A 22,777-nucleotide genomic window follows, 5' to 3' on the forward strand; every position below is an offset into this window, starting at 1 on the left:
TGAAGTGATACAACAAATACATCGCAGGAAAAGAGTAAAGGGTACAAAGACCCACGTATATAAGGGATAAAGGTGCCATTTCAGAACCATCAAGAATGATGCATTATGTAAGAAATGGTATCAAGACAACTGGCTACTAACATGGCAGAAAACATGTGAGATTCTTATTGTCCTACACCAAAATAAATGTCATTTGGACTTAAAAATTTTAACATAATGAAACCGAACTATAAAAGTGCTAGAAGAAAACATTTTTATAACCTTGGATGGAAAAGCTTTCTGAAAGAAAATTCGAAACCGAAATGCTACAAAAAAATGTAGCAAAACGTACCTCACGAAAATTAAAACTGCTAAATGCCATAAGGCTTCATAAATAAAGTTAAAAGGCAGGTCAACAAAAAGGAGAAAATACACGTAACACATATAAAAGTGATGAATATAAGGGACTACAAAACTAGCATCTATGATTAATAAGAAAAGATAAAAGTCTCAAAAAATGAATAAAGAATATAAACATGAAATTCATAGCTGAAGATATACAAATGTTTATGTAAGCATTAAAAGATGATCAATCACTCTAATAATCAGAAAAATGCAATCTAAAACTCAAGGTAACAGAGAGGCAAAATTTAAGAAGACTATAATATTAAATATTGGCAAGAAGAAATGGGTATCACTGGTTATCAGGCAAGTGGGCAAAGGCTTTTGGAAGTCATTTCGATGGTATCCATCAAAGTTAAAATAGACAAACACGTTTGGATTCAGGACTTTAATTTCTAGGAAACTGTCCATAAAGAGAGTCATTTAACCATTATTTGTAACAGCTCAACTCTGGAGAAAAATTTAAAACAATATCCACAAGTAGAGGAACACCCATTGATTTACGTTGTGCCCATGTTATTATAGGCCTCTAATTTTTTTTTACTGCTGAGAGGTAACGGTATCCTTGCATGCTTGCCTCCCTGGGTCAGAGCTGGTCTCCTACAAAGCTCCCTGGAAGGCAGCTGCCCCTGTGGCCTTGAGGACTCCAGCCTGACCACAAGAAGGGAGAGGTGACCTCAGAACAAGGCTAGGGAGCAGTCTGCCAGGTCCTATGCCTGCAGGGCCACAGCCCTGACACACCCCCAGGGGCTGGAACTGCCACAGTCACGTGGCTGAAAAGTCCCACAGCCAAAGGGCTGAGGCCTTTCCCGGACCTGCTGTCTGGCACAGTGAGATCCCTGTTGGCTGCCCCAGAGAGCAGTGGGTGATGAGCTAGGCTCGGGGCAATCACCCTCTACTATAAAACAGAAAAAAATTTTTTTTTTTTTTTTTTTTCTGTGAATTCCTCCAGGAAGCGCTGCTGAGAGCGCCTGGGGTGTGAACTGCCTGACTATCCCTCCTGATGCGTGGGACAAAAGCCATTAAACAGAAGGAACTGGATCTTACATACTGACATGAAAACACTTCCCAGGCACACTGTTTAGTACGAAAAAAAAAAAAAAAAAAGGCAAGTCCCAGAAAAATCCATCCATGATTCTTCTCGGCTTTTCAAAAGCATATATGTATACATAAACCAAACCAAGCCCGTTCCCGTTGAGTCAATTTTGACTCCCAGTGACCCTACAGGACAGAGTAGAACTGCCCCACAGAGTTTTCAAGGAGCAGCTGGTGGATTTGAACTACCAACCTTTTGGTTAGCAGCCAAGATCTTAACCACTGTGCCACCAGGGCTTCTTATGTATACACGGAGATACAGAAATGCATTAAATGGACATTAGATGGTCAGTATTTTTGAGGATCACTTGAATTATTTATGAGAATCTCCCTGTATGTTATTCATATAAAGAAAACATAAAAACCAGAAAAAAAAACCCAATGGTCAAAATATTATTATTTTTTTTTTAATTAACTTTTATTGAGCTTCAAGTGAATGTTTACAAATCAAGTCAGACTGTCACATATAAGTTTATATACACCTTACTCCGTACTCCCACTTGATCTCCCCCAATGGGTCAGGCCTTCCAGTCTCTCCTTTCGTGACAATTTTGCCAGCTTCCAACTCTCTCTATCCTCCCATCCCCCCTCCAGACAGGAGATGCCAACACAGTCTCAAGTGTCCACCTGATATAATTAGCTATCTCTCTCCTACCCACTGTCCAGTCCCTTTCATGTCTGATGAGTTGTCTTCGGGAATGGTTCCTGTCCTGGGCCAACAGAAGGTTTAGGGACCATGACCGCCGGGATTCCTCTAGTCTCAGTCAGACCATTAAGTATGGTCTTTTTGTGAGAATTTGGGGTCTGCATCCCACTGATCTCCTGCTCCCTCAGGGGTTCTCTGTTGTGCTCCCTGTCAGGGCAGTCATCGATTGTGGCCGGGCACCAAATAGTTCTTCTGGTCTCAGGATGATGTAGGTCTCTGGTTCATGTGGCCCTTTCTGTCTCTTGGGCTCTTAGTTATCGTGTGACCTTGGTGTTCTTCATTCTCCTTTGCTCCAGGTGGGTTGAGACCAATTGATGCATCTTAGTTGGCCGCTTGTTAGCATTTAAGACCCCAGACGCCACATTTCAAAGTGGGGTGCAGAATGTTTTCATAATAGAATTATTTTGCCAATTGACTTAGAAGTCCCCTTAAACCATGGTCCCCAAATCCCTGCCATCGCTCCGCTGACCTTTGAAGCATTCAGTTTATCCCGGAAACTTCTTTGCTTTTGGTCCAGTCCAGTTGAGCTGACCTTCCATGTATTGAGTATTGTCCTTCCCTTCACCTAAAGCAGTTCTTAGCTACTAATTAATCAGTAAAAAACCCTCTCCCACCCTCCCTCCCTCGTAACCACAAAAGTATGTGTTCTTCTCAGTTTATACTATCAAAATATTATTTTACAAACTCATCACATAGTGTTCTATAGAATGTAAATATTATAAACAATCTAAGGAATGGTAGAGCTGATATAAGTTGGGAATAGAGCTGGAAAAGTTTACATACAATAATTCTCACATCTACATAGAGGGGATTCAATCTGATGAATTTAGGAAAAGATGAACGTGAGGTAGTTCAAGTTATAAAGGTAATCAATCACGAGGAGAATCAAAAACAATACTGTAATAAAAATAGGGAAAAGAGGAAGGTATAGTGGGAGGCAGGATAACTGAGCTACATTCTTTATGATGCTGCCTACAAACTGAGACACAGAAATGTAAGCAAAGCGTTCAGATTATCTTCAGAAGACAAAAAAAACTGAAATGATTTATAAGTAGTTACCTCAGGACAAGAGGAAGACGGGAATAGAGTGTGGTGGTAAGATTCTCTTGAAACGGCAAATTTTAAATAGTAAAAGTAATGTGAAAAATGTTGTCTTATGACCTTAAAATAGATACTTTAAAATAATGGCATAATATTTAATTACATACAAAATTGTCCAAAGCCTCTTTTTCTACTAAGTGAAGAGAAAAGAGTTGAGACAGCTGAGGTCATCACAAAATATAACCTTTGAAATATTTTCTCCAAAGCCAACCTTTTATTGGGAAATTTCTGGATCATCTTGTTCTAAATTCTATGAATTTTCTTTTTGTTTTATTCTAACTGGCAGCTATCTATTCAAGTAGGATGACTGATCACTATTTTGGATCATTATTTCCTGGTTTTCATAAATCATGACCATTTGAAATCAATTCCTATGACAATAAACTTGATGCCCACTGCTTCTTTCTCTCCAGTTCTCAGTTATAATTTTGTTAATGTTTGTTAACGCTACATCATCCCTGGCAGATGATATGAAAACAGAGCAATGTTTTATAAGCAAAACAAAAACAAAAACCACCCTTTAAGTTTGCATAGAAATGGATGAAGAACTGAGGAATTTCTGGTTCTGTCCTGCTTGTCTTGAGTGGATCTAAATGTACCAGATCTGCATTATGCTGCTGTTCAAGTGCTCACAGCTGACTGTAGAGTGTGCAGCTAGCATAATGTATTTTTCACAAGCCAAGGTGCATATGGAAAAGCTCCTGGTGGCAGCCACAGCACCCGTGTTATCTGTGACCCAAAGGAGACTGCTACATATCTAGGTGCTGGTCTCGGCTGCCAGTCAGGCTAGGCTTTCATACTCACCATTAGGCGCTGTCAGAATATAGGGGCAAAGAGTTAACACACTTGACTGCTAACCGAAAGGCTGGAGGTTAGGGTCCACCCAGAGGCACCTCAGAAGGAAGGCCTGATGATCTCCTTCTGAAAAACCAGCCACTGAAAACCCTATGGAGCAGTTCTACTCTGACCCACATGGGGTCACCATGAGTCGGAACTGACTCGACAGGTACGAGAACTGGATATAGACAGAAAAATAAAAATGAATCCTGTGCCCTCAAAGAGATTATGATTTAGTAGGAGAGATGAGTACATAACTACAACAAAGGGCCTGCTTTACAAAAGGAAACTTAGTTTTGAGACATGGTGGAAAATCCCATGTCTGTTGACAGGGGGCTGCACCTCACCTTCAATGATGTCTTGCTTTCCTTACAATTCAAAATGTCTTATCAACTTCCCACTGATGTTAGAGGGAAATCAATGAACTGCACACTTACCTATCAATAAACCACTCCCTTCAATATGTTTGTAATTTAAGATTTTTCCATACTATTCATTATACTTGCTCCTTCTATTCTATTCACGAGCATGAATACTTCTCATCTTTTGTTCACTATTCGTGCTTCCCTCACCCACCTGCCCTTAAATCAGGTCTCTGTCCAAATGGGTGCTCATGGTCTATGCAACCAATAACAGAAACTATCTACTTTAAAACTAACAACCTCCTTTCCCCCTTCCATTTGATTGAAGAACAATGAACATCACAAGGAAGAAATGGGAGGAAGCAACACGCAATTTTCTCTCTGTTTAAAAACTCAAATTATTTCCTTAGAATGTAACGTTTCAAGACCAGCCCTACTCACACTGCATAACGAGAAAAAAAAACCCATGATTCCCCACACACGGTCAGAGTTGGGTTGTCCCCTGAGCCAAGGAGGAAGGAAGGGGACATTGGGAAGAACAAGCCCTACAGAACTTTGATCTTTTCTTGATTCTCATTTTTTTTTTTTCTTTTAGCCCCAAAGAGGAAAAAAATACATCTCACTAACTGTTTCACTTCTTAATATACTGATATGATATGTCCAGTATAAAGAAGATGGGGGAAAAACTGTGTAGAGAAAAAGGGCAACCTGTTAGACTTCTATCTCACATTAAGTCAGGTCAACAAGCTGAGTGCTTCTCTAAGCACGACTAAACCTTGTAAGTTCAAGCAACTATTAGATGCTATAAACCATGTGCTTATAAGAAACTAATGCCCCAACATTTCCTTGGTTGATTATACTTGAAAGAAACAGAAATTCAGCTAACCAATTAACCCAGTATGATGCCAATAGGGCTTTGGGGAAAAGGTCTACATGGCCAAAGAAGTTCGGGAAATTTAGGTTAAACAAAATGACATGTCTTTCTTTACTACAGGGATTATTTGAGTCTTTAATATGCTGGTCATTGTGGGTCAGAAGGGAGTGGACAAGGGATACGATATGTACAGTGTCTCCCAAACTTATCTGACCCAGGAAGCATTTCTTCAAGGCTGAGCTAACGATATTTCTTACAGCTCGTGATTTGTGAAAATCAGAACTCCAAATTAGTGCTACACACTGTTTCTATTGCTTCCACTTATCTTTTGTCTAGCTGGCATTAACTGCTGGTGGAAACTCTTTATTGCTATAATCCTGCCATTCTTTCAGTCCTGAAAATACACATAGATCCCAAATCTCTACCTGTATGTAGTCATGTCCTTACAGGGTAGGCTTAATTCTTTACATTTCCTTTTTTTTTTTTAGGCTTAGCAAAGTGAGATCCTGTAAAACAGGAAAGGCATGTGGAAGAGCAGCTTTCTAGAAGAAAGAAATCTTCACTAAAAATGTATAGGGAAAGGTAGCAGCCTAACATCCTCCTAGGTCCAATTTTGAGAGCGCTTAGGTAGGCAAAGAAAAAACAAAGGCACACAGAAACATATCAATGGAAGGGACCGAACTATACAAAATACAGTCACAAAAGTGACTTGAAACAAATCACTTAGAAGAAAACATTACTGTACAAATCAAGTAATTATAAAAAAATAAGAAATGATTTATATTTCTAGTTGAAAGCTTTCCAAATTCAAGGTGATACGAGTAAAAATTGTACTGAACCAGAAGGATGTTTCACGTTTTGAATTGTCTAGGTGAGAACTTGGCTTCATCTGGGACAACCTAATGATGTCTAAAAAAAAAAAAAAAGAGGACAATAAAAGAGCTCGATTTTCCAAAAGCACAACTTTCTGCATTCATGCATAAGAACACAGTTTACTGGATCATTGTACAGGCCCAATTGTACAAATCACTCCATGCTCCTACACTCACTTGTCTGTTAGGGGCAGGGGCGGGGGTTGCCAAAAAATTTAAATAATTTTTTTTTTTTTTTTTTTAATTTAAAAGTGGCTGACAGGAAGCTTCACACTTCACAACTGCATATATGACGAATCTACCTTCCACCCAATGAAGGATTAAAGCAATGAGGTGGCATAGATATTAACACAGAAAGTTTATTTTCTGGCTCTCTCTCAAGTATTTACACTACACCACTATAGAAAACAGTAAACTTACTTCTCTTTGAAAAGACTTTTGAACACTATTTCCCTGGCTTGAACTCTATTCCTTACAAAGCTCTCTGAGGTAAGTGTATTCTTGTCAGTATTAGGTTTTAAATGCGTACTTGATTAATTTTATTAAAATTGAGTCCTATCAAGGAGTATTTAAGCCTTGTATAATTCCAAAGTTACCCGATCACTTTTGGAGAGAAAAGTAACAGAGAAGAGTGGCTGACGATGAGGGACGATGAGATTTATTTAATAATCTACGTCCATCTTTACAAACACGTTCTATGTGATCCATTTAAAAACACTAACTGGTTCATTTCAGTCCCTGCAAACAATGCTTCCCTTTGTCCCTTGTAAGTCTCTCAAATGTCTTATTTTAAAGGAATATATAGTACTCCCGGAAGACATTTTCCCATTTCTATTCTCTTCAACTCCTGTGAGCCCTTGTTCTGTGTGATAAGGCAATCTCCTCCGGGATCTGAGCTGTGTAGTTTCGCACCACGAGTGACAAGGACTCGACTTGAATAACTGCTGTGCGCAGGTTGTAATTATGTCAGCTGGAGTGTTGAACAAGGGGGCTGATTAATGTGCGCCCGGCCCAGGCGCAGTCCCTATCAAAACCTCCGCGCAGGCCAGCAGTGGGGACGGGTTAGAGCAAAAAGACAAAACATGCTGTAGCGTCCATGAGAGATGAATTGCTCCAACAGTCTTCAGGCAGATGTTCCGGGACAGTATAATATACAATTACTCTGCCTTATCACCTTCCCAGGGACAATAAAGCTTCCTCCTTCTATAGCTCATGTGAGTGACGGCAAAATTAGTTTTACTTTTACAACGCTGACTCACTTATCATGTTGCCTTGATTGTGCTTTTACAGCTAAAGAAAACATATATTCCACTTTTAAACTTAAAAAAAAAAAAAAACCTTAAAAATAAAACTGGAACCTTGTTTGCAGTCTCTTTTACACCAGAGCATACACTGTTTTAAAAGACCATTTTGTTAAAGGAGACACAAGGAAGGTAATATATATCTGCGCGTGTGTAGTTAAAAACAAGTATGTATGCATAACTCAAGAAGTAAGCTCTGGATTGTATAATCATTACAATCATAGCATCATTTTTTAAGGGTAGTACAGAAATCATTAATTGGAAGGAACATGTGTAATTAAGAAAATACATATGCTGATACTGTCCATGTATCTCTCTGGCACAGGGCCCCGGCTTCTCAGGTCTAAAGGACGCATTCCGGTGTCGCAGGCCCTCCTTATGGTATTTCTACTCTGAGTCTTCGGAGTCTGGTTTTCCTTAAGGAAGAGACATTAGCAGAGTAAAGGAGGCTTCCCAGCCTCTGGCCCCCTTTTTTTAAAAATGCATTATAGCCAAGGCTAAAACCTACTTCAGCAGCATTTTGGTGTTTCTATCATCTTTATTTGTACTTAGAGAAATTTTGCCAGAAGTTTGTAACATAAACAAAATGTAAGTATCCTAATTGGAAAAGGGAGGTATGCCTTTTATTTTCAAAACTGAAAAACAAGCAAAACTAGAACTTGAGAGGCAGCCCTAACAATATCTTGTGGTAACCCTGTCTGATAATGAAAGAAAGCAACAAAGATTGCAGGAGAATCAAAGAAAATCCATACAGGATGTTAGCGAACACGAAAATAGCATACATCAACCTGTGGGGCAATATATATGACTTATTTCCACTTTTTAGTGGTTTAGTACAACTGACGCCAACACTCAGCTGTTATCATACACCCTAAGTCATGAAAACAAATCATGTGCCCTATCTCACCCTGAGGAGTGATAGATTTGCTTTCTCTTTTCATATTATACACACACTTACTCCAATACCCACCTGAACCTTATTATTACATTTCTCTTGGTAGTACACATTCCAGTAGAGGTATATGTTGCTAGAAATATGGCAATTTGAAGAAGATAGGGGGTCTGTCGAAAAGTGTCTTAACCAGAAGTTTTAGTACAGAACAACATATATAAACAACCCAATTAATAAGCTCATGATTAGCAAAAAGAGTTATGTTTATAATTGCTGAGGGAAATATCACACAAACAAAAGGTAGGTAAAAACAAACCAGTGGGAATCAGGTGTCATCACAATAAATGACTGGTGTGCTATTCGGTTGGCTTATGATGTCACCAGTGTCCTGTTAGATCTATTGGGCTTAGAAATACCCTGAGACATTAGCAAAAATTGTTTGGAACAAGTCATAGAAAAGATGTCACGTTTCAAAAGACTACATTTAAAACGAGTACTCTTTAAATGATTATACTGAATTGTTAGCTAGCAGCAATCAAATTTTCGAATTAATGAGTAACAGTTAAAGCGATACAGCCTCTTGTGGAAACTCTTCACACAAGGCAAATACAATTCCCATGTTTGGGTGTGTATGGCACAATCTCTACTTCTTGATTACAATTTTTGAACACAAAGAAAATAAAATGTTGTGCTGTACAGGCCCGGAAATGCAGACAAAATCGTTAGAGCAGCTGTACAAGAATGGCTGAGGGTCTGAAGCCAGAGCTCTGCGTCTCGAGGGAGAAATAACAGGAAGAACAGGGAGGCCATGGGCTAGAATTCACTGAGGATGGTTCCAAAATTGCTGAGCCACTTACACGTCACGGCACCCGCAACTGATACATGCTATCCTAACCTAGGGATCATTCTCCTTTCAGCCTCACTGCTTCCATTGGCTCTTTCACCGTGCATATAAGCATTGAGGTAAAATTTCAAAAGCAATCTTACACAACCAATGAACACTAACACACACACATAATCTGTATCATCTATCTGCCCTTCTAGAGGAGCCCTGTGGTACAGTGGTTAAGTGCTCGGCTGCTAACCAAAGGGTCAGTGGTTTGAACCCACCGCCTCTCTACAGAAGAAAGACATGGCAATCTGCTTTCCTAAAGAGTACAGCCTTAGAAACCCTTTAGGGCAGTTCTGCTGTGTCCTATAGGGTCACTATGAGTTGGAATCGACTCGATAGCAATGGGTTTTGGATTTGCCCTTCTACAGGATTCCGGGTGGTGCAGTGGTTAAGTGCTCGGCTACTAACCAAAAAGTCAATGGTTCAAACCTACCAGTAGCTCTGCGGGAGAAAGACCTGGTGATCGCTTCCATAAAGATTTAGTCTTGGAAACCCTATGAGGGCAGTTCTACCCTGTCCTCTAGGGTTCCACTCAATGGGAACCGGTTTGCTTTTTTATCTACCCTATCAGCCCCTACCATCTCTCCTTCCCTTTATTTCAAACGTTTTGAAAGCGCAGTCTTCAAGGAAAGTTTCTTTCAAAACCAGACAACTTGTATTCTTACCATTTCTTCACCTCAGTTCACTCATTTAGTTTCTGTCTCTACCACTTTATGGAAACTGGTCTCCTGGGAGAACTAGTAACCACTGAGTCCCTGAGGCCAGTGAACAGCACTGTCCTTCTTCCATCTAACTTGTGACATGGCCACACCCTTACTTATATAGGACACCTCTCTCTCTGAAGCCCCTTCTTTTTCTGTGAGGCTATTTCTCCCTTTCTCTTACGGTTTGTCCCTCAGCTTTCCTCATTTTATACATTTTATAAGGGAAATCTTATCCACATCACTGGCTTCAAGTTCCACATCTATTAGTATTCACCTATACATCTATTTACATGTTTATATTTGGATATCCCTTGAGCACTTCAAAGTTAACATACTCCTCGTATTTCTTCCTCCCCTTCTGTTGAGCCCCTGCCTGCATGGCACCACTGTTCATCAGCAGCCCAGACCAGGACATCCCAGGGCTGATGTACCTCTTCTTGTCACCCGCTCCCAGTGTCCCTTCATTGGGTTAACGAGTATTTGAATCAGTCCCTCAGTCTATCTGTCTGCCACTGGTTTCACTTAGGGCTAGGCCCTTAGTATTTTCCACCTGTGCCTCTGCAATTGTCTTTTAATTGTCTGCGATTGCCCCCTGCTATGTCGCTCTCTAACTCATCATTTACACTCTCCAAAGTGTAATGTGCCTGTATCATTTTCTTGCCTACAATTCTCCACTGTCTACCCACTACTTTTAGAGTAAATCTCAAATGATTTAGAATGGACAAGAAGCCCACACTTACTCCTTGGTGTGTCTCATGTACCCTACAACCAGGGCTTGCTGAAGTAAGAAGATAGCTTAAAACCAGATTGTAAGTATAATTTGGAGGTGACCACTAGAGCTGAGTCTTATTTTTAATTAAAATTAAAGATAGGGGATATTTTTAAATCAAAACAAATTTCTCATATTTAATGTCAACTACTTTCTCCCAAAACAATCCAACCCAAGAAATTGCCTTATTTAAATACAAACACTAAAAATTTACCCACTTTTCTTACAATGGAAAAATTTTTATTTGTGTTATGACACTTCATATAATATTTGCTAAAAGCTGTAGTTTAAGATAAAGGAACAAACTGTATTCAGGAAAGGAAGGACCTAAGTTAAGGAACATATATTCAAAATCTACACATGGGAGATTTCCAAACAGTGATTAAAAGCAATTGATATAAAAGATGTGAAATGAGGGACTTGGATTGTTTAGCAAGATCCAAGCCAAGACAATTAAGAGTAAGAGAATAAAATGTAAATGGGTAAAAGGAAAGATTAATATTAGGTTAAAATTTCCTGTAGGGAAAAGTATCAGGTTACACATTACGTTATCAAATGATGAATTACATTTTATCTCAATTCTGGCTCACTATAGCTCTGGAGTAAAGAACAACATAATGGAGTTTCCTTAAAAAAAAAAAATTCAGAAATAGTTTTTGTTATAATATAAACTAATACTTGTCACAAACAGGAAATATCGAACAGAGTCTACATAAGTATTTCATTCTCTTAATTAAGAAAATACTGCTGTGAAATTTATAAAAGCCATAATATTATCTTTCTAATCTTAAGAAAAATATACACGATATACGATTATGCATAAAAATATACATAATATAGATACCACATAGAAGGTAGCACCTTACTTTCTAAAGAAAGTTTTACGTATGAGAAGATATGCTGATACATTATTTTAGATTTTCATTTGTAGAAATCATATAAATGTTCAAGATTTACTAAATTTATTAAACACCTTTAAGAAACATTTTTAAGCTCACCAAGTAGCTACTTTTATTTCCTCTGTCCCATACAACCTACTGCATCATCATTTTCTGAAATGTTCCAGTGTTTTCTTTCCTTCTTTGTTTCCTTCATGATTCTTTTACAGTTAAGGCCCTGAAGAGGCAGTATCAAAATATGCTGAAACAGAGGATGGGGAAGGAAACTAAAAAACTGGTATCTTAACATCCTGACTGAACTAAGGGTAATTGGTCAAAGTTTTATACATCAGTGAAATCAGATGTGCTAACTAACCTGAATTTTCAAGGCTAACAATAAATAACAGGCAGACTACTTTCATCAACGTCATTTTATTCTGTTTTTGTTATGTTATTCTCTCCGAGGTTAAACCCAACCACACACTGTGAGGATGTACACAATGTTCTGCTGAGTGTTGTTAGGCCCTCCAGTGCTCTCCTAATAAGCTGCATTATGAGAGCTTCTGATGACAGTAGATATAGATAGTTACATACGTGAAGTGTTTTGTTGTGTGATAATAGCTCTAGTGTCTGAGGAATAACTTATTATGCAAGACGTTATTGCCCCCAAATTATTTTCTATTTTTTTCATCTCTAAGGCCTTTTCTTTCTACCACAATATATACAGATATATCTAACTACCACCCAAGGGATTGTCCATAGTAATTCCTTGTAGAAAGACCATCCCCAAAGATAGCTTTGGTCCTTTTATAATGACTGGATTTGGGATTCAACAACAGTTGGTTAAATAAACATGTTTATCTGGATTCTACTTTAAGAGCCAGCAGAGGGAATGTATGGTCACTTTGTGTTCAGAATGGGTCTTCTAATTAATCTGTGATCTCAGTGCCTATTGCAGCTACATCAACAAACAACTTATTTGTACAGATAAACAAACAGAAGTATCTTAGGTCTTTTTTTCCTTTTAAAGACATCTGAACCAATACTTGATTTCTGGTGCCACGGAATCTATCAGAGTCTACAAGATTTTTCACTCAAACAAGCTTGTTTAGATTAAAATGTACTAATATTAACTAAAGGCCCTAATATTAACTAAAGGCCTGACAGAAAAATGGGTCCTTTATCAGCACATTAGCACAGGTTGAAATTTTTTTTTAAGGTCTATGCACTTATGTGTTGTCCAGCAGGAAAGAAAAGTATAAATAAAACATGCTACTTGTGAAAATAACCTTAGAAGTAAACATTACAGAAAATATAAAACCCAGATCAGGAACACAATTAGAACTACCGAGCTGAAAAGAAAAAAAACCACTAATTAAATCGGCAGTCAATATTTACAGAGAAAAGTAGAAGATACTTTATTCAGGAAGAACTCAAGTTCTGCTAAAAAAGGTAGAAATATTAGGGAATAGGAAAGAATAAGTGATTATGTAGTGCAGCTTACCTATCACAGTACAGAAAACCTGAAAAAAGGATACAGTTAAGAGGATATACATTTAGGAGGTATTACTCTGCTGCAGAACCCCTCGAAAATCTCAGTGAACTTACCACGTGCACCTACTCCACGTGAAATTCAGTACAACTCCATAAGCAGAACCTTGACACCTACTAGGGGAATCTTTTTCAGCAATGTTTATGCTTGCTAATAACCAGGCCCGGTTTCACAAACCAGCCCCGACACTGACATCTACCTGCGGCCAGCTGAACTGTGTGGAGGTGGCCACAGAGCTTCTGCTACCAGGAGTACCATGCAGTCTGGCCAGGGACCAGTGCTGCAAGACAGTTCAAGGGCATCGCCCGTAGCCCTCCAGATGAAATTCAGCACAATTCCAACAAAGCTTTGAAATCATCATTATCCTATGAAAACTTTGGAAAGAAACTGAACTTCTAGGCTTTCAAGCTAATCTTCCAGTCTGGGACATTTGTCCTTTAGTCCAGTTACTGAATTAACAGCCAATACAGTCACATGTGAAGCTACAGAGACTTGAGATAAAGCTACAGTAAAATGGAATTGACTGGTATTTTAAATGACAGAGAATTTTGATTCAAAAGTCTATGCTTGTGACATCCATCAAATTGCTCTAAGTGAATATCAATAATATTTTTCATTTGATTTTTTTGTGGTCTTTATTCTTCCAGAACTTCAAAATTACCCCCAAAGAAATGAACACTAACTCGAATCTGCAGAAAAAGAAACCGAGCGCTGTTGATTTTGCTGAGTATATTCACTTCGTTCTCTTGGTATACACGATGCGCAATGACGCGAGCAAATACTTATTTTTTTCTCCTTGTCATTACTCAGGGGCAAACCCAAATCCAAGTTCGTTCTATCCATTGCTTCTCATGGCACAGCCTGTGAACCTGCACAGGAAGCCAAAGGAAAATTGAAACTCTCTGAAGATATCATCCAAAACGGAAATTATCCCCTGAGGAATTAGCCTCCCTAACTCAGGATGCTACAGAAACAAATGCTAAGAACAATGAATCCCATTGTATAATGAATTCTTCATGCCACAATACCCAAGAAGGTTCTGCCTTTCTAAGGACACATAAAAAAAAAAATCAGATGTTTATTTAATAAAATTGTATAAAAGTCCAGATTATTATCTAAGAGTTGAAAAACATTTCACAACTGAGCCACTTTATAGATAGATGTGTCTAAGGAGAAATTAATACTAATGCTGAGGTGAAGTATACGAAGATTATAAGTACCATTTTTTTTGTCATTTACATCTTAAAATTACCCTAAAACTGCTGGGGGCAATATGCAAAGACAAAATTCTACTAAATTAAAAGTATATTTTGATGAGAATTTTCTCGGATACACATATCACATGTTTTTCTAATGGTGGTTACAAACAGCAAATTCTACCTATGTCAGTCATATACTTAAGAACCTCCTGGATGTGATTATAAGAAATACACTAAGCAAAATGTTGAGATGAGTAATAAAAGAGATATTAGAGAGCATCTCAAAAGGTAAGTACATTGCTGGGTTAAGATGTTACATCAAATAGCCCCAGGCCAAAAATAAGAAAAAGCAAAAACAACTCTGTAGAGATCAGAAATGGCTTTAAGTGTATTAATGATTTGATTGAAGTACACTGGCTGAGAGCTAAGTACACCATCAAGTAGGGAAAAAAATCAGTCTGCTTCCCGCAAATAACAAAACCATAGGGTGAATTTTAACAGGAGACAAGAATTGTAGATTTTAGCCCTCAGCTCTATGAGAGATCACACTTCACTTCAGGGTTATGGTTTCAAGGAATAAAAATAATGAATAAAGTAAAAAGAACAGCACTTTTTTTTAGGGCTTGCGATTATATTTTATGAGACCTGGGAGAGGAAGACCATCATCAATATTCCCTCCACAAAAAAAAAAAACACAAAAGCTACATATAAAACGTGAGCTCAGATGACTACACTTACCGATGAAGGACATGTGTTTAAAAAGAAGGCTATGTATGGTTAGAGGTGCGGAGATAGGTGTGCAGCTGAGGAAAAATCTGGCCGGCAACAGTCTTGGGGACACCAGATTTATCCCAAGGTCAGGAACAGAGATAGATAAAGAGAAGACCAAACAGCCAGAGCTTGCCTGGTGTTTGTTTCTACCATTTATTAAATGACATTTGGAGTGCAAGAGTGGATTATTCTAAATATTTTAATATTGTTACCATTCATGACTTATCAGTGGCTTAATGATTAATGAGCATTTATTGTATTTCCCCCACAAATCGTAAGCAAAAAATGGAAGCCGGTGGGAAGATAAGTATCACATATAAAAAAAAAAAGAGTGACTGTGGCCAACTTCAGTGAAGCTCACTGCTCTCACATGAAAGACGTAACAGTGAACAGACTGCAGTTTGATATTGTTTATTTCTATGGAGAAACAAGGACTTTACGTTATTGGAAGGGTATTATCTATAGCACGTTAAGGTTTTTTAATTGCTTTCTCCCGTTAGTATAGAAGTGACAATCAACACATAACAAAGGAAAATACAAAACAAAGAAAAATGTTAGTTTCCATTTTAATATAGAAACAAATCTAAAGAAGTTGCTGCATAAATAAATATGGTAGGACAGTGTGCTGTGAATCTAAATTTGTGCTTTGGAATGATAATAAATAGTAATTAATGATGAAAAATCTTTGGAGTAATGATGGAATACACTGATTTCTAATGGATTTAGACTTTTGGATATTTTAGACAGTGGAAGCTTAGGAAAGAGATGCCTGTTTACATCTAAATAGAATGAGATGCCACTGCTGAAGTTAATAATGCAAACTTGAAAAATAGCCCCAGGTTCAAAAGACCAATTATAAAATTCTTTTGTGAACAAATCTATATTCACATTTTGCATGAATAATTGACATTACTAGCATTTCTCCACTAATGTTCAATTTATAAAAAGAGAAATATACTTTCAACTGAAATTTAAATAAAAGTTCAGCTTCTATGGATAGTAACATCTGCAAACAAATGCTAATAATGACAAAGACAGGAATACTCCACAGGAGTAATTTTTATCTATCTACATTAAGCAAATAAAAATTTAAGTGGGAGAAGTTATTTAACTATTTTGAGCAATAAAATATAATGGACAGATATCAATAAGGTAAACATGACCACGTCTTCTAAGGAACAATATGGTCATTGTAACAATATTTTTAATTTATGGAAATCATCCATACTGAAATATTTCTCTTCTTAAAGAAGACATTTTCTATATTTATGTGAGGTAGATACGATAGGCATTTTGTTCTTCTTATTCTGTGCAAACAAAACAACCCCTTTGTACTTTGCTTACCTGGTCATTTTAAAGTCTTTTTCTCATCAACAGAAACAAAGGTATTTGTAATATTTCCATATTTCATTCACACTCTATATCTCCAGAAGTATTACATATTTGCATATTTTTTGTACTCATGGTTAAGGTCAACTTGCTTTTTGTTCACTGGCAAAGCAAACCTAACCATATGTACAAAGAACAATACATCTGTCTTACGCACAAAAAGTGTCCAAACCATCTACTTTCAATAATAATAAAATAATTTAAAAGATTTAAATGAGTTCATCCTTTTATGAAGGACTTTAAGCATTACAAAAGGAAATGTGGTAGCCACCCCTGGATCAGACGTCCTGAGTTTGAACTGAGAGGAGAGTGACAGTGTACGTAGACAGCGTCTCCTCCTTTTTAACCCAAGGCCTGGCAGAGGTAAGCTATGGATGGAATCCAGCTGGCTCAAACGTCTCACTAAATGAAAGGGATGCTATTTCTGGGAGATAACTTGAATAGGAACAAGTAATACAACCTCAACCTTAGCAGAAAGTATAATACACTTTCAAACCAATGAAATCTGAAAAACTCTCTGAAATACTTCTATGCAGACAAAGACTGAATGACGATCACAGCGCAGCGCTGCTCTGAGGAAAAACTCAAATCAGAGCCTTTGTGCCAGTCAATTCTAGGGATTTATTCTAAAAAAAAAAAAAAAAATCATGGATCTGCGTAAGATTTAGGTACAAATCTTTAAAGAGTAAAAACCTGAAAATGGCTTAAATGTCCAAAAACAAAGAATTGATTACTGTGCACCAATCTAACTGGGGCCATACAAGTACTGAAAGAAGACGGCAGAACGGTAGCTTCCAAACTAGGTGTTTTCAAACTCTGTAGTATTTAGCCAATATTCAACACCTGATTTTTGGATTTAATATACTTTAACTACTTGAAAAACTGTAAAACAAAACAACAACAACAATATTCACATGGGCATGTATTATAAGTAGAATTTTAACATACTGAAGACCTCCAAGGTATTACCTCACCTAACAGCATCCTGAGATTCCAAGTGAGGTAAAACCAGTGCCCAAGCTAAAAGACTAACCGGAAATGACAGTGATAATGGAACTAATATTTATCAGGCAAATACCAGGCAGCAGACTCTGTGCTAAGGAATCAAAATGTGTTTCTCATCTAATACTCAATGCTCCTAAGGGTTGGAGCACTAATTATCCGTATTTTACCAATGAGTTAGTGGCAGCTTAGAAAGGTTAAATAATTTGGCGAAGGTCATGTACATAGTTAATGGATGGCTGAGTCTGGATTTGTCTTGCATCTGAGTTCCTAACAATACCTTACTGCTGCATCCTTATAACAAAAGAAATACTAAATTTCAAAGCTAAAGGTAATTCAATGGCAATCATTATCACTGACTCTTGCCCACCTGAAAACTGTCTGCTTGTCCAAAGAGCCTGATTACACTATTTGCTAGTATTATAACAAGTACATATTACAGATTTTAACTACGAAATCTCCTTTGTGGTGTTGGTGTTGTTGTTAGGTGCTGCTGAGTTGATTCTGACTCCTAGTGATCCCATGTGACAGGGAAGAGCTGCCCTGTAGGGTTTTCTAGGCTGTAATCTCTATGGGAGCAGATGGCCAGATCTTTCTCCAGGAGAGCTGCTGGGCAGGGGTTTGAACCGCCAAGCTTTTGGTTAGCAGCTGAGTGCTTAACTGCTGCACCGCCAGGACTCATCTGTGGTGATTAACACTTTTATCTATTTTATAGTGGGGCTCTGTATATGCTCCTGTCTGAAATAATAACTTAAGACCAAAGTTACAGAATAATGATTAATGAAATGGAGAAGTGTTTATAATTTTTTGTTGTTGTTTGTTGTTGGTTGCCATGGAGTCGATTCTGACTCATGGCGAGCCCGTGTGTGCAGAGTAGAACTACACCGTAGGGTTTTCAAGGCTGTGAACTTTCAGAAGCACATTGCCAGGACTGTCTTCTGAGATGCCTCTGGGTGGGTTCAAAGGGCCAACCTTTCAGTCGATAATTAAGTGCTTAACCGTTTGTGCTACCCTGGGCCCTTCTGCAATTTTTTAAGTGTGAAAAATAAAATATATACCGAAAAAAACAAAAACTCCCTGCTGAGAAACAACAACCTTACATATAGAGTGCAGACTGACGGGATATAATCCTAAGAGCTAAGAGTGATGATTACGGGAACTTTGTATGATTTCCTAATTGCTTTGCTGTGTTTTACAGGAAAGGCAACTACAATATGATCTCTTTAATAAGGAAAAATAAACCATTCAATAATATTTGTTTTTTAAAGAACTCATATTAGCAGCACTTTGGCATTTCTGAGCCTACCTCTAATTGGACCACAGTTTTACCAAATTTAAAAGAAACACCAATCTAGTGTTAAGCAAAGACAGAACTCATAAAGTGTTGAATGAATGAATAATTAATGAATGAAATATATCTGTAATATCTCTGTACTATTAGATGACCTTTAACATAAAACTTAATGGAACAATGTGGCTAATAATTGAGATTATGGCAATATATTTGCTGAATGCACAGGCTACATGCACAGGAATACCAAGCTCTATTTTTAAAGCAGGTTGCAGGTTTCAGGTGTATCTGCCAATATGTAACAAAAGAGGACTGCCTTAGAGAAACATCTTGGATATTGACATCATTCTAGAAGGCCCCTCCAGCTGCCATCTTCAGCTCCAGGGAAAAGAAGATTCTCACAGCCCAATTCAGGCTTCACAGTCAAGCAGATTAACCATCCCAGAGCAGAAACCAGCTCACCGTCTGCAATGCTGAGGTGTCCCACAGACAGCCAGAGGAGGTCCTTGTCCCTTTCACCTGCTCCAGGTGCAGCTAAATTGGGCTAAGCCTACCCCCCACCCTGTCTCTGCACATTCTTTGTCATACAGTCAAGCAGGATTACTTACCATGCCCTAAATTCCCTAACTGTATCCTGGACTCTGCCACACCCTGGCGTGAACAGACAGGATCTTGTTTCGCATCATCACCCCCTCATCCTCTCAGAATACACATGCTGTCTTTGAAATTCTACCATCCTTTGAGCTGCAGCTGAAATGCTACCTCCTTGGCCCAATGAGGACTTCCTGCTGGCTGAAAGGGGTCCTTCTCCATGTTCTCCCCTGGTTTTTTCATGCACTTATTCAAACGGTGGAAACCCTGGTAGAGTAGTGGTTAAGTGCTACGGCTGCTAACCAAAAGGTTGGCAGTTTGAATACACCAGGCGCTCCTTGGAAACTATGTGGCAGTTCTACTGCGTCCTAAAGGGTTGCTATAAGTTGGAGTTGACTCAACAGTAACGGGTTTGGGTTTTTTTTGTTTATTCAAACCTGTACTAAAATTACTTATGAGTGGTATACCATGCTTACTATGCTGTGATATCTTGAGAGACAGGAAACATTTCTTCTGTCTCTTCATGGCCTAGACCTGGGCTTTACTCACAGTGGATGAAATGCCACAGGTGCGGACTTAATTAATTAATTAGGATGGTTCTTTACTTTGAACACGGGAAGAGACTCACTTGACATTTAAGTGTCCCAAAGAATTACAAGACCTAAATGTTAAGGTTATAAAGAGTAAAGAACTTTTGTTTTTAAAAACAGCTCACTAAAATAAACGCCCAACCTAATGTGAGGATGCTTAAATTGTGATAGTTCATGTTGATTAGGAAAAAAAATAAGCTTTTGCTAGCGAATTTCCTAGGGCTTTGTTTGGCACATCATGGTGACCCATGTGATGCTTGCTCAGTAGTACGCTGTTACCTGTAGTCACACCAGGGGCACCTGTAGGGCTTTTCTCCCGTGTGTACCCGCTTGTGCCGGGTCAGATGAGACTGCGTGGTGGACGCAAAGTTACACTCCTCACATTTGAAAGGCTTTTCTCCTGTAACATATCAAGAAATGTTACACATGAATAACTTTAAAAATTGAAAATGAGTGGCTAAACCTGGCATTAACAAATTAAAAAAATATATTTTCATGAAATTCAAAGGCTACTGTTCAATGGACTACACAAATTAAGGACATTTGAATATTTATTCTCAGAGCTGAAAAGTTAGAAGATACCATGGATTTCTGTTTTTCTACTGGAATAGAAGCATGGTATACATTATATAGTTAAATCAGTCTTACACAAAAAGAAGAATCTAAATTATAGCTCTGTCTTAGAACTGTGTCTGCAGTCATTTAGCAAACTAAGCTACATCACAGACATCATGAAAATCTCAGTAAGTTTAAAATCATGAAAAAACACATAACGGAGAAATACGATGAATATACAATGTAAAACATTAAAAACTTAAGGCTAACTATGTTTAGATAAAATCAGGATATACAGTGGTACCACTTAACAACCCCTTACCCTTCACACACACATCCAAAGAATCAAGTCTTTTCAGTTTGGGTTTTTTTAATTCCACTAGCTATATTAGCTATTGAGCACTTGAGACATGGTTATCTGCTTTTAATTAGAGTAAAAATAAATTTAAAAACTGATACTAGATCCAGCTATTGAAAAACTTTTAAGTATGTTTGGAACACCCTGAAATGTGAATCTACTTTTTTAAGTGTAAATTTTATCAAATATGAATATAGAGGATGTATTTCAGATGAGAATTTAGCCTCTGAATTGAGATATGGAAGAAGTGTAAAATGCATACCATATTTTCAAATCTTAGTACAAAAAAAGAGAATAAAATATCACTAATAATTTTTATATCAATTTCATGTTGAAATGATATTCAGAATATATTTAGTTAAATTAACTATATTGTTGAAGTTAATTTCACCTGTTTCTTTTTTAACTATAGCTATTAGGAATTTTAAAATTACATGTATAGCTCACATTATATTTCTATTGGACAGTACTGAAGTGGGGAAAACCTCACTCACCCCCCCCAATAAAAATTAATATACAATAATATTCTTCTCAACAGACTTTTTTCTTGGCAAATATCATGTATGTGGTAGGTTGACTTTAAAGGTGTTCAATAATTATACTTGTTTTGTTTTTACTTCCCATGTTTTTGTGATAGTTTTATATGTACACTGATCACATGCAGAAAACAAAGGATGAAGCATCTTAGTATAAAATTACCGTCCATCAATCAATTTTGTTAAGAACAAAACTCTATCTGCCTAAAAATTGGAACATTTAGAAATGTGTCTGACTTACATGGCCTTGCTCATAACTGTGGTGACGTGTAATCTAATGATACACATTTAATGTGATGGCATTTCATCTGCCATTGGAGGACAGTGTAGCGGTCAGATGAACAGATGGGTTTCAGTCTCAATCCAGTTTTGCCATGTTTCACTTGCTACCTGCTTGAGCTCTTGAGCAAGATCAAGAGGATAATACCACCAAACATGCCGGGTAATTGTGAAAAGTAAAGCAGACAAGAAACGTGTAAAGCACTTCGCAGTGCTCAAGAACTGGTTGCTTTTATCATTATTATGACAGAACTGCCTGAAGACTGATAACTGCAAACAAGTCTCTCGGGAGATAAAAGTAGCCCACAAATGGTTCTCATCAAGAGCTCCTAACCAGTAAGAAGATAAACCTCTAGCATACATAAAATAATTAATGGTTTTGCACAGAGTCAACATGACATAAAGATATCATGTAACAGATCCTACCAAGAAATATTTCCATTTGACTCATTCTCCCAAAGAGAAGATTATATATACAAAGCAGAGTAAAACAGTTGCAGAGTTGAAAGAGATTTTTGCCCCCTTTAGCCATCTATCCTTAAGATAAACCCTGTCTACAACACCCCAACCAAGTGTTCCTCTAGGGTCAGCTTGAATTAACCCTTGGCTCTCAGTTTCTAAACCTCTGGCCATGTCACTTAAATTGTTACACAGAACTCAATTGTACTATTTGACTTATTCAAAAAATCACTTTCACGATGCTTGCATGTTTTGCTTTTATTTGAGGGACAATACGTGACCATCAAAACTGCATAAGGCTAAAGGAAAATACTCAATCTCTTCAAACTAGACAAAGGAATATTATATATCATGGCAACATATAAACATCCATATGGAAGCACACCTGCAAACTTACACAGGCGTTTTTTTGCTTGTATGGGCTGAACTGTCCGTTAAATTCAATGATGAGTAATTTAACTGCACACTAACGTCAAAGTGCATTTCACAAGGAAAACGGAAGCACAGAGTGAAGCACTGGTTTGGATACAAAACACATATA

General features: G+C 37.7%; 1 protein-coding gene across 2 annotated transcripts in view; it reads right to left on the minus strand.

Annotated features, from left to right (window-relative positions):
• The window catches only part of ZNF407 (zinc finger protein 407), a 482,381-nt gene that overhangs the window by 160,787 nt on the left and 298,817 nt on the right, over nt 1–22,777 (minus strand). For both annotated transcript variants that reach the window (XR_010323432.1, XM_003406691.4), the window contains exon 7: nt 20,329–20,449. Coding sequence is in view for 1 of the 2 variants with exons in the window: in XM_003406691.4 (XP_003406739.2) it covers nt 20,329–20,449 (121 nt within the window). In the remaining variant the exon portion in view is untranslated. The remainder of the gene's footprint in view (nt 1–20,328; nt 20,450–22,777) is intronic.

Source organism: Loxodonta africana, chromosome 11, assembly GCF_030014295.1.
Source record: "Loxodonta africana isolate mLoxAfr1 chromosome 11, mLoxAfr1.hap2, whole genome shotgun sequence".
Taxonomy (NCBI): Eukaryota; Metazoa; Chordata; class Mammalia; order Proboscidea; family Elephantidae; genus Loxodonta; species Loxodonta africana.